Source organism: Mustela erminea, chromosome 19, assembly GCF_009829155.1.
Source record: "Mustela erminea isolate mMusErm1 chromosome 19, mMusErm1.Pri, whole genome shotgun sequence".
NCBI classification, from domain to species: domain Eukaryota; kingdom Metazoa; phylum Chordata; class Mammalia; order Carnivora; family Mustelidae; genus Mustela; species Mustela erminea.
In genome coordinates this window covers 51166272-51178475 of record NC_045632.1, presented here as the reverse complement: position 1 = coordinate 51178475, position 12204 = coordinate 51166272, and the positions used below count along the sequence as shown (strand labels likewise).

The 12204-nt window shown below is 44.9% G+C and overlaps 1 protein-coding gene and 1 non-coding gene across 2 annotated transcripts in view; one reads left to right on the top strand and one right to left on the bottom strand.

Annotated features, from left to right (window-relative positions):
• VAT1L (vesicle amine transport 1 like) overlaps nt 1-12204 on the bottom strand; it is a 136962-nt gene that overhangs the window by 107655 nt on the left and 17103 nt on the right. The window contains exons 2-3 of the mRNA XM_032326529.1: nt 6242-6371; nt 1640-1855 (exon numbers count right to left, since the gene is read on the bottom strand). Of these exons, the coding sequence (XP_032182420.1) occupies nt 1640-1855; nt 6242-6371 (346 nt within the window). The remainder of the gene's footprint in view (nt 1-1639; nt 1856-6241; nt 6372-12204) is intronic.
• On the top strand, nt 2792-2927 carry LOC116580372. Its single transcript, XR_004281625.1, has one exon. It is a non-coding gene; the product is annotated as a small nucleolar RNA SNORA15 (small nucleolar RNA).

Below are 12204 nucleotides of genomic sequence, written 5' to 3'. Positions count from 1 at the left end.
GCTTTAGGACGTCAGAGTCCGCATTATGGGCACCTACTTGTCTTCCAATCTCATGGCTTCTTTCCCGTTTGCCTAATCTGTCTGACATTTTGGATCTTACTGTTTTAGTGTCCAAAAGCTCAGAATAAGGCATGCTAAAAACTTTTTTTATCCCCCAAGAGTGAGACACATCCCCTTCTTGGTTCCAGGAACAAACTCAAAATGAAAAAAAGATAAACATACAAAAGGAAACCTCATCAGTGCCAATGTTTTAAACACTGGTCCCCAGCAGAACCAGGTACAGCACCACTGTAGAGACTGGAGTTTGTGTCGACAACACGAAAACAAGTCCCGGCACTTGGTATGCTGAGCACACAAAGACCATAAATGCCAGCATTCTAAATGGCTTGCTTGCTGCTAGTAGATTCACTGGCACTGAAATCCATTTCTTTTCCAAGGATGTTTAGCTTTTATTATATCTTTACTCATGGTCAGAAGACATCAGCACATTTGCTAACGCGATGGAATATATTCCTCATAAGGCATTCCTAAAGTTTCATGTCTTTGCCTTCACATTTTCGTGTGTGAGTTTGCCTTCTTGGAAAGGAAAACAGAAACATCCTTTATACCGGGTAGGGTTTCGATAGCCGTAGAAAGCCAAGATAAGAAAAAAATGAATGTTGGCAGAACCTCCAGTGAAAACATCTTTGAGATAGACCCAACCATACGAGTTCATTTCTGAGCTCATCAAACCATGGAACCACCAATACAGAGAGCAAACCCTATTAAAGGCTGTATTAGGAACTTCTCTTTTTAATCTCTAACCCACAGAATCCAGAACATAGTGTGTATTCTGTAAGTACAAGTTGGATGAACAAATCATATCTCTCATGTTCAGAAAGACTGAAGTTCTATGCAGACCCCAGTAGACTGTGATGGGAACACAGTCCGTGCTGTGTGGCAGGTGTGCAGTAGGGACTGACTGACTGGCACTGAGATGTATCCAAACCACAGAAGAAATTTCTGTCACCCCTGGACTGCGAGGCAGCAATTTTGTATTTCCGTTATTTCTCCTCTCCCCTTATCAAAGACACGCCTGATGGGTGATACTAGCATGTTCTACCACTCTTCCAGGTATTTTAGGTTTACGTGTCATTCCCAATGTGCTAATACAACCTCCACTCACCTCTCCCACTCAAGAAAAGCTATCAGAACACAAATGAATAGGGACGTCATGACGATGGGAACAACCTAGAATGCATGGTTTATCAAAGAATCCATTTATCAAAGAATCCATTTATCGAAGAAGTAAGTCATCCACCATTTTGGTGCTCCAGATAATATTAGTAGTGCATGACTAATGAGGCATCGCATAATGATCAGTGTAACAGTCCATTGTGAGACCAATACTGAAACGATCTCTGAGACCCAGTGAGTCCTCACATGCCATCTTGGAGACCTCTCAGACTCCAGATGCTCATCCTACCCCCAACACAGTCATCTGTATGAGCTCTGCCACGCACGTGAGCTTCATCCAGAACCACAGAGATCACAGCCACTAACGGACCTAGCTCACATAGGAATCTCATTGCCAGCTGGCTCTCAGTCCACTCTCACCATTATGATTTTGAGGAAGAGGAGGCACAACCAATCGACTTACCACACCGCCGCCAGCCGAGTGCACAAGCACAGACATCCCTTCTCGAAGGTTGGCAACTTCAAACAGCATCATGTAGGCTGTGACGAAGTTCATGGGGAATGCAGCAGCCTCCGAGAAGCTCATGTCGTCTGGGATCTTGTAGACAAATTCCACTGGCGTGCAGACCACCTCTGCCCAGGCATTGTAATTGACAAATGCCATGACACGGTCCCCGATCTGGGAATGGGGAGGCACAAGGTTAATGGAAGCTTCTTACTCTTTTTTGAAAGATTTCTCAAATCCTCCTTTTTTTTTTTTTTTTTTAAGATTTTATGTATTTGATGCAGAGAGGGAGAGAGAGAGAGAGCACAAGCTGGGGGAGTGGGAGAGGGAGAAATAGGCTACCCGCTGAGCAGGGAGCCTGATGTGGGGCTCGATCCCAGGACCCGGGGCTCATGATCTCACCCAAAGGCAGACACTTAACCAACTAAGCCACCCAGGCATCCCAAGACTTCTAAAATCCCTTTAAGAACCTAATGGAAACTATAGGTTCCTTCCCAGAAAAAAACAAAAACAAAAGAAAACAACCAAACCCTCAAATACGCTCACCCTCATTTGCCTCCCAATTCCAAGGCATTTGTGGATGCTCTGAAGGCCATCTATGAAAACTTCCTGGAGGCCATGGAAGTCAGGTTCTCTACCCACCTTCCCAAGCATATATGTACAATGTCATCACATCACACACTAGCATGTTAGTGTCGGAAGCTCATTGTACCAACTCAGCCTTGCATCTCATCTCTATTTTAGAGTCGAGGAGAACTAAGCCGTAAGGAAATTTAAACAGGCAGAACTGAGAGTAAAATCTACTCTCATTTGTTCTCTGCCACTCCACTGGGATTCTCTGCCAGGCTAGTTTATTGGGGCATTTGCATCAAAGGTTAGCACCAGATTACAGATCACAGTAGACGTAAGATGGGGTACATCAGAGGCGTGTATAAATCTAAGTGCAGGAGACTGAACGAGAAAAACCAGAATTACTTAGAGCAAAACAGGAGGGTGCCATGGGGTGTGACAAACAACTAGCTCTTTTTTGGACACATATTATACATTAGGCATTGTCCTAAGGGCATCGCATGTTTTAACTCATCTCATCTTTACAAAACCCCTATGAAGGCATGGCTGAGTACTGTGTCAGTTGTTTACGTAGCCAGACATCATGGGAGAAAAAAACAAAAAACATTCTTTAAAGTGGTTATGATGGATTGCTAAGTTTTTTCATAGCATATCGTCATTAAAGGGAAATAGAAATGAGTGAACCGATGGTAGCAGCTTGTAGGAGCTGTGGAGCGCTGGTGAAGTTGAACCACTCTGCCCTTTGATGTTAGTTGCTTGGACTGTGACTTTCAAACACAATATTCAAATCGCTGTGGTCAGAGTGAAGTTTCAGTAAATGAATGGCTTTCATATACGTGTGCTTTAGTTTTATGTATTTATAACGGAGTCTCCTGTTTTCTCTATAGCTTAGCATATCTCTTCCTTCCCTTCTTTCCCTTACTCAACAAATGACAACAGAAACCTCCTATGAGATGGGTCCATGAGAGCTCACATTACAGAGGAATGGTTATAGATTTTACAGACATTGAAATGGAGGCCAAGAGAGATGAAGGCACACGCCCAAGGTCATGTAGCTAGGGAGTAGCTGAGACAGGATTTGAGTCTCGCAAGGCTGACTCCAGATACAAATGATTAATCCATCACACCCGGGGTAAGCGCTACAAAGACGACAGAGTTCTCTAAGGGTGCACTCCAGGTGGACCGTCTACCTCTGGGAATATTAGTGTAACTCTTTACGTTTCTTCCATGTATGAGGAAGGGGTCCTTAGGGAAAGTAAGTAACATAATATACATATAGCATACTTGGCAGTGATGCATGCAAGGTGAAGCAAGAACAGTCAGTGTTACTGATTTCTGTAACAGACTGGCTTCTGGTCTCATGGAACTCACAGGTCAATGATCACACACTACACACAGACCCACTGTGTCTCACAAAGCAGAAGGCACCGCTGTCTAATGAAGGAACCGATGTAAAGGAGAGGCTGTCCCAGTAGCAGTGAGTGTCCCAATCCCTAGAGGGGTTGAAGACCAGCGGCTGAATGTTGGGTATTAGCATCTTAAATGTCCAGTCTGGTCCCGGCTTGGATCGGAGGATAGCCAAGTTCTAACACTGGCATCCTCTTCTGCACAGCATCGTGCAAACCCAAAGACACATAGTACTGTGGGGTAGCTGATGGCCCCAGTGTCAGCACAGAGGGCAGTGAAGAGTAGTTCGGCCACCTCGACAGTGACGGTCACAGCCATCCCAGCAGGGCTGACTGCTCCAGGGCTCTCCTTCAACTTTGCACCAGACTGGTTTAGCCATCACATCAGATCTAGTCTGAATCCAGACGTAGGCAGTGTTTTTTGTTTTTTTTTTTAAATATCCAATTCACCTCCTTGTTTGATTTTATTAAGAAAAAGAAATCGGTACGGGGTGATGGAGCTCCAGTTTTTCCTTTATGGTTGTGCCTCTGGAGACAAATTCGCGAGCCTCCCCTGCAATGCATCAGACCAAGAGAGCTAGTCACTGTGCTGCCCTGTGATAGTCCATCTCCGACATCGTGGTTGAAAATCTCAAGTCAAAATTTTTGGTGGCATGTTAGTATCGGTTTTCCCCTAAGTTGCACCCAGACTGGAAACCTACAGGTGGCTTCCGTCATTTGTTTGTGCAGCTGAAAGTCACTGGAGGGGACTGGGGGTGAAGGAGAGGACTGACAGGAAGTAAGCCAGGCCCAAGCAGCGGAAGAGGGATCATATATAAAGGAAAAATATATAATCAAGCACTGTATGACCTCCTTTGAAACCGAGGCCAATGACATCACTGTCTACTGTTATATTCTAAAATAATGGAGTATTTGTGCAAGGCTCAGGATTAATAGCATGAGGAGTGTGATCTGCTCCTTTGGGACAAGGTGGAGGAGTGAAGAACAGATACTGTTCCTCATACGCAGCACTTTTGGGGAGAGATGGCGCTGCCTCTGGGTCTGCTGCTAACCTGGGGACAGAAAATGCAAAGTCATATGAAAGGAAGGTGGAAGTGTGTTGACGTCTTTCTTAACACTTTTCTGCTGTATTATCTGGAAACCAGTGACAAAACGACTGATGTGTGGGATGAGAATTTTCAGACATTCATCCCAGAGACTTTGGAACATATTGATATTTTCAGAGTGTATTGAGGCTCAGATGCACTGAGCCTGAGCCGCAGGCTCTAATTCAAGGCCAAGGGCATTTTGGCATTGCCTTTATAGGATTTTCCTTTCTGCATTTAGCTCTGCAGCATTTGCAGGTTGGGAACAGGCGTGAAGATCTGGTGACTTGAATCCATGTCCCGTTACCTCTCTGGCCTCATCGGAAACACCTGTACCCTTCTGAACTTCATCTCCAAGGGGATAATAGCAGTCCTTGCCTCTCAGCATTGTGGTGAGGCTGAAGAAGGGTGACGTGCCCGTGTTTCTGGTTATGGTGGACTCTCAAATGTTAGCTCTGTTCATTTCTCCCTGGGGAAGCACTTAAGTTATGAGCGAGAGCTCTTGGACCTGATTGGCATTGGTTTTTCTCACTCCAAACTGCTGCAATTTTGTGCAATTGATTTGCCCACAGTTTTTCAGTTTTTAGAGACCGGATTCTATTTGATTTGCATTACAGTGGTAGGAAGGGTCATATTTCTTTTCATCGATAAAAAGTTTTTTATTATGGAGAATTTCAAACACGTACAAAATAGAAAAATATAATAACGCTCTTTATCCACTGCCCTGTTCCCAAAGCCATCCACCCCTGGCCAGTTCTGTTTCATTCGCAAGTATCTCTACCCTGTGCCTTTAAAAATCATCATTCAAAAATGTCACTTTCCCAAAAGAATCATTAATAAGGGGCGCCTGGGTGGTTCAGTCAGTTAAGCATCTGCCTTTGGGATCGAGCCCCACAATGGGCTCCCTGCTTAGCGGAAAGCCTGCTTCTCCTTCTCCCTCTGCCTGCCACTCTGCCTACTTGTGATCTCTCTCTCTCTCTCTCTCTCTCTGTCAAATAAAGAAATAAGATCTTAAAAAAAAAGGGGGGGAATCATTTATAAGCAATTACTTAAATGCATCAGTTAAGTAGATGCTGAAAGGAACCAAATTATGAAATACAGATGATGTTTCTGCCCAACTTCCATGTTTTGAAGTTGGTTTTTGAGCCTGAGGCAGTGGGAAAATGGAAGCCATGGAGAGGGTGAGGGGTTATGCAAGCCTAGTTAATCCAAAGCCAGATATTCTTGTCAACAGCTGTATTGCATGAATTAAGGGGAAGACAAATTTTTCCCTGGCCACCTCACCAGGCTGTCCCCAGGAGCAACCAAGACAGTACATGAGAAAGGCATGAGGCATGTGGAAAATCCTATTATTTATAAACATGTTAGTAAAACCTACCAGTGAGATACAATAATAACACACACCATAGATTCTCTCAGACTTTTTTTCTCATCATCCTTTATATGTCAACAGATTCCAAATGGATATGACTTTCTTCCATCATTAGTCAGCACATTACCTCATATCCTTTCACGCTGTCCCCTAGAGCTTCCACAATCCCAGAACACTCAAATCCTGGCACCAGGGGGGTCTTGGGAGGGTTGTCGATGTTCCCCTGTCGCACCATCAAGTCAATGAAGTTTAAACCACTGTGAATGGCAAATGTAGAAAGAGAGACATTCAGAATAGAATCCAAGAGAATACACTTGGCTTGACGTTTCTTCCGTCCCCTTCTTGGACCTCTCCCTTCCCCCACTCCTCTCTCTTTTCTTTTTATTTATTTCTTTTTTTTATTTCTTAAAAAATATGCCTAATAGTAAGTCATTTGACTGGAAGTCACGAATAAAGCAAAAACAATTATCTCTACAGACAAGGGATGCTTTCCTGGCAGTTGGAATAGCCGTTGCGGATGTTGCCCTGCGATGTACAAGACAGCCCCTTTGTGCGCTCGCAGAGCCTGCTTGCTCCTACTCTAACAACACGTGTTGGCTAACCTGGACATTAGCCGCGCTAGCATTTCCTCGTGGGGAAAGAATATACTAGGAAGGAGTTCTAAGAAGACACATGGAAAGCAGCCAGACACCATGGCCATCAGCCAGTCCGCGAGAAGAGAGAGAGAAAAAGGACAGATTCAAAAGGTCTCAAACCAACCTCACATATCAGTCAGCGCACAAACTCACACCAGCACTGTGCCATCCATGGCGCCCATAATGGCAAGTAGCCACCTTCAAGGGACTACATTACATCCAACTGGGGGACTGTAACTGGACGTGAGATCAAACAGATTGATACTGGAGGGTTTGTTTCACAAATCTTAGTTCTCTCTGGATGAGAAAAGGGACCAGGTCTTTTCTATGAACATACTACTTTTGAAATACATTAGTTATCATTAAAATATATTAAGCAAAAATAAAATAAGATAAAATATATTAAGCCATCCCCTTGGAAAATCATATACTCAATTTTAATAATATCAATGTTCCAAACTGTTGTTTTCTTTTTAAGAGCTAGTCTTAGAAACTGCGTTGAACACTCATTTACTAATCAAATGAGAAAACACATTTTTTTTCACCAGATACCCTAATGAGTATATAGAGTTAGTATACTAACTGTTTTCATAAGCCACTATTCTAAACAGACTCGGGTTATAGGGAACAGGCATAAAAACTCCTCGGTCTGGCCCAGGGTCCTTCTTTTCCAAGCAAGATGACTCGAACCACTTTTGAAACACAGCTTGCCCATTCCTTCCTCAGCTGCCTTGGAGCCAAGGAAACATCAAACTCTACCTAGATCTCCTGGTCATCACTGTCCCCGACAGAGAGTGGGTAACGATGAGGAGGATGACTTCCTTGAAAGGTGGGTTCAAGGGCGGCCACCTTCTCAAAGTTTTCCTGGCCACATATCAGGCTGCCCCAGCCTGAATTTTTCCTGCCCCAGCTGAAGTATCGCTAATGTGTGTCCTCCTCAAAGGCAGCCGCCTGCCTCGTATCCCTCTGTTTCCTGAGCACCTGGCGTGTACCAGACCCACAGCGGCATAGCAGGTATCAAGCAGCACCTGCCAGGTGAAGGAGGGCACTCATGAGTACTCAAACAGAGGTGTCGCCGGTGTGAGTGGCCTTTCAAAAAGGAGCGAAGGCATGCTCGGAGGAACGGACACATTTCCAAGATGCGCATGTAGACTTCCAGAGATCCTACGCTTTGATGGTTAACAGTTCGTAGGGTCATTGATCAACCAAACTGTTCTCCAGTAGCAGGGTCCGGTTAAGAGCCTGGAGCGGCCTGGGCACCAATCTCAGTTCCACCACTTTCGCCCGTGTCACCTCGGACCAGTTCCTTAGCCTCTGCAAGCCTCCGTGTCCTGATCGGTGAAGTGGAGGCTATGGTCATACCTGTCTCACAGGGGTGCTGGGAAAATGAGTGGCAGGTAAACACCTAAGCAAGATGCCGGGTACATAGTAATGAACGCTAGCATTCAGATGTGTATCTTCTCTTGAGAAGGCGGAAGTACATGCTACGTTTTAGGAAGACTCCCACTGAACAAGAGTTAACAACAGTTTCAGAACCACGATAGGAAAACTTGGCTATACCCATAAGCTTCACTTGTGTGAAACAGCCCATCTTCCAACCCAACCAAAGAAAGCAAGCATCACAGCCTAACAATAAAAGGAATTTCTATGTCCCAGATCAAGCACTCCATCCCGTTTCCTGCATGTTTTAGTTCAGTGTTTTCCTTTGTGTGAAAACCTGTGATTTCCCAAGACCCTGATGGAGCAATGCCAGAAGAAATTACTTGACAGTTCTGTAAACCTGCTAGCCCCCCCGGAGAAGGTCGCATCCTAGACACTTGTTTTGCTGTTCAGTCGGGCCACCTTGGACTCCCATCCAGCATGACGTGGGCACACTGTAAGCTGAGAGCCAGCTGTGCAAATCCAGCGAGAAAGGCCAAGTAAGACCGACTTTAGAAAAGCCCATAACATCCCATTTCCACAGTGAGGCAAGCAGCGATTCTGCTGGGGTCGTGGAGAATGCTGCCTGTCGTCAGGAAAGGAACAGGAAGTGGGTATATTCCAGGGGACAGGGGATGGGCCAGTGTTCATGCCCACACAAAGAGTGGTGAACATTTATTAATGGAGAACCTTTACATGCTGTACCGGACCTAGTGCAAGGTGCCCGTCCACACACCTGCTCCTGAGATGGATACAGCGAGCCTTTACTAAGGGTTCAGTTTGTGGCAAGAACTGTGCTAAGTAGTTTACTTTCATAATTTAAGACTCAACAATACTCCTACGAGGTATGAACTATCACACCTATTATTCAGATGAGAAAACAGAGACTGAGCAAGATGAAGTAACTTGCTGATGGTCTCACCTTTCGAAACGGTCAAAGTCAGGATCTGAATGGAAGTGAAGTCTAGAACTTGAACAGTTACATACAGCATCTCTTCATGGGAACCTCACCCATGGCCCTGGCTGAAGTGACGTGTCCTAGGGGCCATGTTTATCACTTCTCTCTTGACAGCAGATTGTACCAGTGGGGGGCCCAAGGAGGAGTGGCCATGCCTAACCTAAGCAGGAATCCATTGCTTCTTACCAGTGTTCCCTCCAAAACTCAGAATTAGGAAACACATATCAATAAAAACTTTTCATCAGGAAGGACATCAAAAGATAAAACTGAGCTAGAGGGTCCCATTGACCTGCGCTCTGGGAAGGCAGAAGTGAAAAAGCCAGTATGTAGGAAATTAAAGGAAAAAGACTCGGAAGAGCAATAGAAGCAACCTAATAGGCTGACCAAGGGTGGGCTTCCCAGATTTCAGTGCCAGGTTGCCAAGAGTGAGAAGGTCCAGTCTCCATACGTGGGCTGGCCCAGGCCCAGGCCCAGTGTGCCTCCTGCCCTCTGATTCACGAATTCTTTTGCTACTCCACACCTGTCTTTAGAACAGAACCTCTTTGTTTGGGTTACGTGTGTGGTCCCTGTCTGACGAAACCAAAAGACAAAGTAAAACAAATACTGTAATCAATAACCCTAAATCATCCACTGGACAGACATTTTTTACCTCATTTTTAAAAAAGATTTTATTTATTTATTTGACAGAGAGATTCACAAGTAGGCAGAGAGGCAGGCAGAGAAAGAGGCGGGGAAAGTAGGCTCCCTGAGGAACAGAGAGCCCGATGCAGGGCTTGATCCTAGGACTCTGAGATCATGACCTGAGCCGAGGCTTAACCCACTGGGGCACCCAGGCACCCTGACCTCATTTTTTAAAAAAACAAAACCAGTAACACTGTGCAGAGATAGTAAGTTTATTGGCCCAAGGCCACACAGACAGTGAAGAGCGAAGCCATGGACTTAGGTGGGGGCTGACACTTTTCTTCTGCTGAACTATACATATTCTTAATTATAGTTTCCAGTATTCTCTAAGATAACCTGATTTTCACTGAGACATTGTTTGGGGATGGCAAGGACTATTTTCATGACCCAGGCTCACATAGAGGGTAATCTACAGATGTCTCTCTTACCTAATATTTATATGGTTCTTAAACATTTAAAATTGTTGCAAAAATAAAATAAAATAGTGCTGGAAAGTGCTTAATAAAATGTTCTGCTAGGTAATCTTACTTTTCTCAAAGATTAGTATAATTTTTTTTAAAAGATTTTATTTATTCATTTGACAGACAGAGATCCCAAGTAGGCAGAGAGGCAGCAGAGAGAGAGGAAGGGAAGCAGGCTCCCTGCTGAGCAGAGAGCCTGACAAGGGGCTCAATCCCAGGACCCTGAGATCATGACCCGAGCCGAAGGCAGAGGCTTTAACCCACTGAGCCACCCAGGCGCCCCAAAGCCCACTGAGCCTCCCAGGAGCCCCAAAGATTAGTATAATTTTAACAAAGAAGACTTTAAATTGTTCTTCCCTTACTGTTACTCAAAGGCTATGTTTAAAGGGTTATGAAAAGGGTTTGGCAAAGGGACCCCCAAAATCTCAAAGCAAAGGATGAGAGACGTGATAGAAGACACAGGGAGATGTGGGGTTAGTCCCTTTACAAAATCTCACTCTGTTATGTCACAGGACAGTGCAGTTTGCAATGTGCTTTCACACACATCTCATGAAGCCTTGTAACAATCCCAGAAAGGCGACAAGTGTGTATGTTATTATTCCCATTAAATAGATGTGAATAATGAGACTCCTTAGATAAGAAACCTGACTTGTCAAAGACAACACCAATTAGCACATGGCAGAGCTGAGACTTGAATTGAATCAAGGTCTTCAAACTCCTTGTTTGTTGTGTAACCCCTGACACCATGAACTCTTAGATGTAAGTAGATATGGTCGTCCGTGCACGGTGGGGCCTTGGCTGAGCCTTTGAGGCCCTCCCCAGGTAAGCGCCTCCCCAGCACCAAGTAAACACCAAACTGTTTACTTGGTGCTCCTTTGTCCTGTGTGCTCTCCTTAAGATATTACCAAATCGAAGTAAATGGGAGGTGGAGGGGAAGGGCGGTGGTGACTGACTGGTTCAGTTAGTGGAGCATCTGTCTTTGGCCGAGGTCATGATCCCAGGGTTGTGGGATTAAGCCAGGGTCCTGGGATGGAGACAGGTGTTGGGCTCCTTGCTCAATGAAAAGCCTGCTTCTCTGCTTCTCCCTCTGCTCTGCTCCCCACCCCTACTGCCTCACTCTCTCTGTGCTCACTCTCTCTCACATAAAGAAATTTTAAAATCTTAAGAAAAAAAAAAAGCATAGGTAAACAGGAAGGGATACTTGGTGGTCTTAGAAAAAGACACTGATTTGGGATGCTTAGGTTGTATTCAGAAGGAAGGCAAGCCAGCCATAGTCTCTATATTTTATTTTCTGTTATCTTCTAAGTGATGGATGCCAACCCTGGAATGTGTCATGGGAGAGGTTTAGCGGCCTTCATTTTACATTCTGCTAGACTCAACAAATGTTTCTCCTGTGACGATGCCGCTGCATGTATTAACGCGTGGACCATTTCAGTCTCCATTTTGTGCACGAGGAAGGAGAGGCATGGAGAAGGTGAAATGCCTTGCCTGAGGTTGTATAGTTGGTGACAGAACTGGGATACGAGCCCTTTTCGTATGACTTCCAATCTTGCGCTTTTGACTGTTAGGGCTACTATACAGCATGGTGGACTAGTCTGTATTCTTGTCCTCAAGGCTCCTGTCTGGGAGCTGTCCATTGTTTTTGGATATGCTAATGATATTGAAGAAAGACACAAGGGATTCGTTACAGGATACCACCAAGTGGACGATGGAAAAACCAGCTATGGTTTATTAACTTTCCAATTTGAAATGATATTGGCCCAAAAAGCTTAGCCAAAAAGAGGCAAGGACATATGGAGAAGTTCCCCTGTCTTTTATTCTCTAGGTGAAAGGAAGGGACGGGTTGTTTATATGGAAGGATTGTAGACCTCCTGCCTCTTAGTTCCTTCCCCCGGTTGTTGGTACCCTCAGCACTGGCCATGGGACTCCAAACATT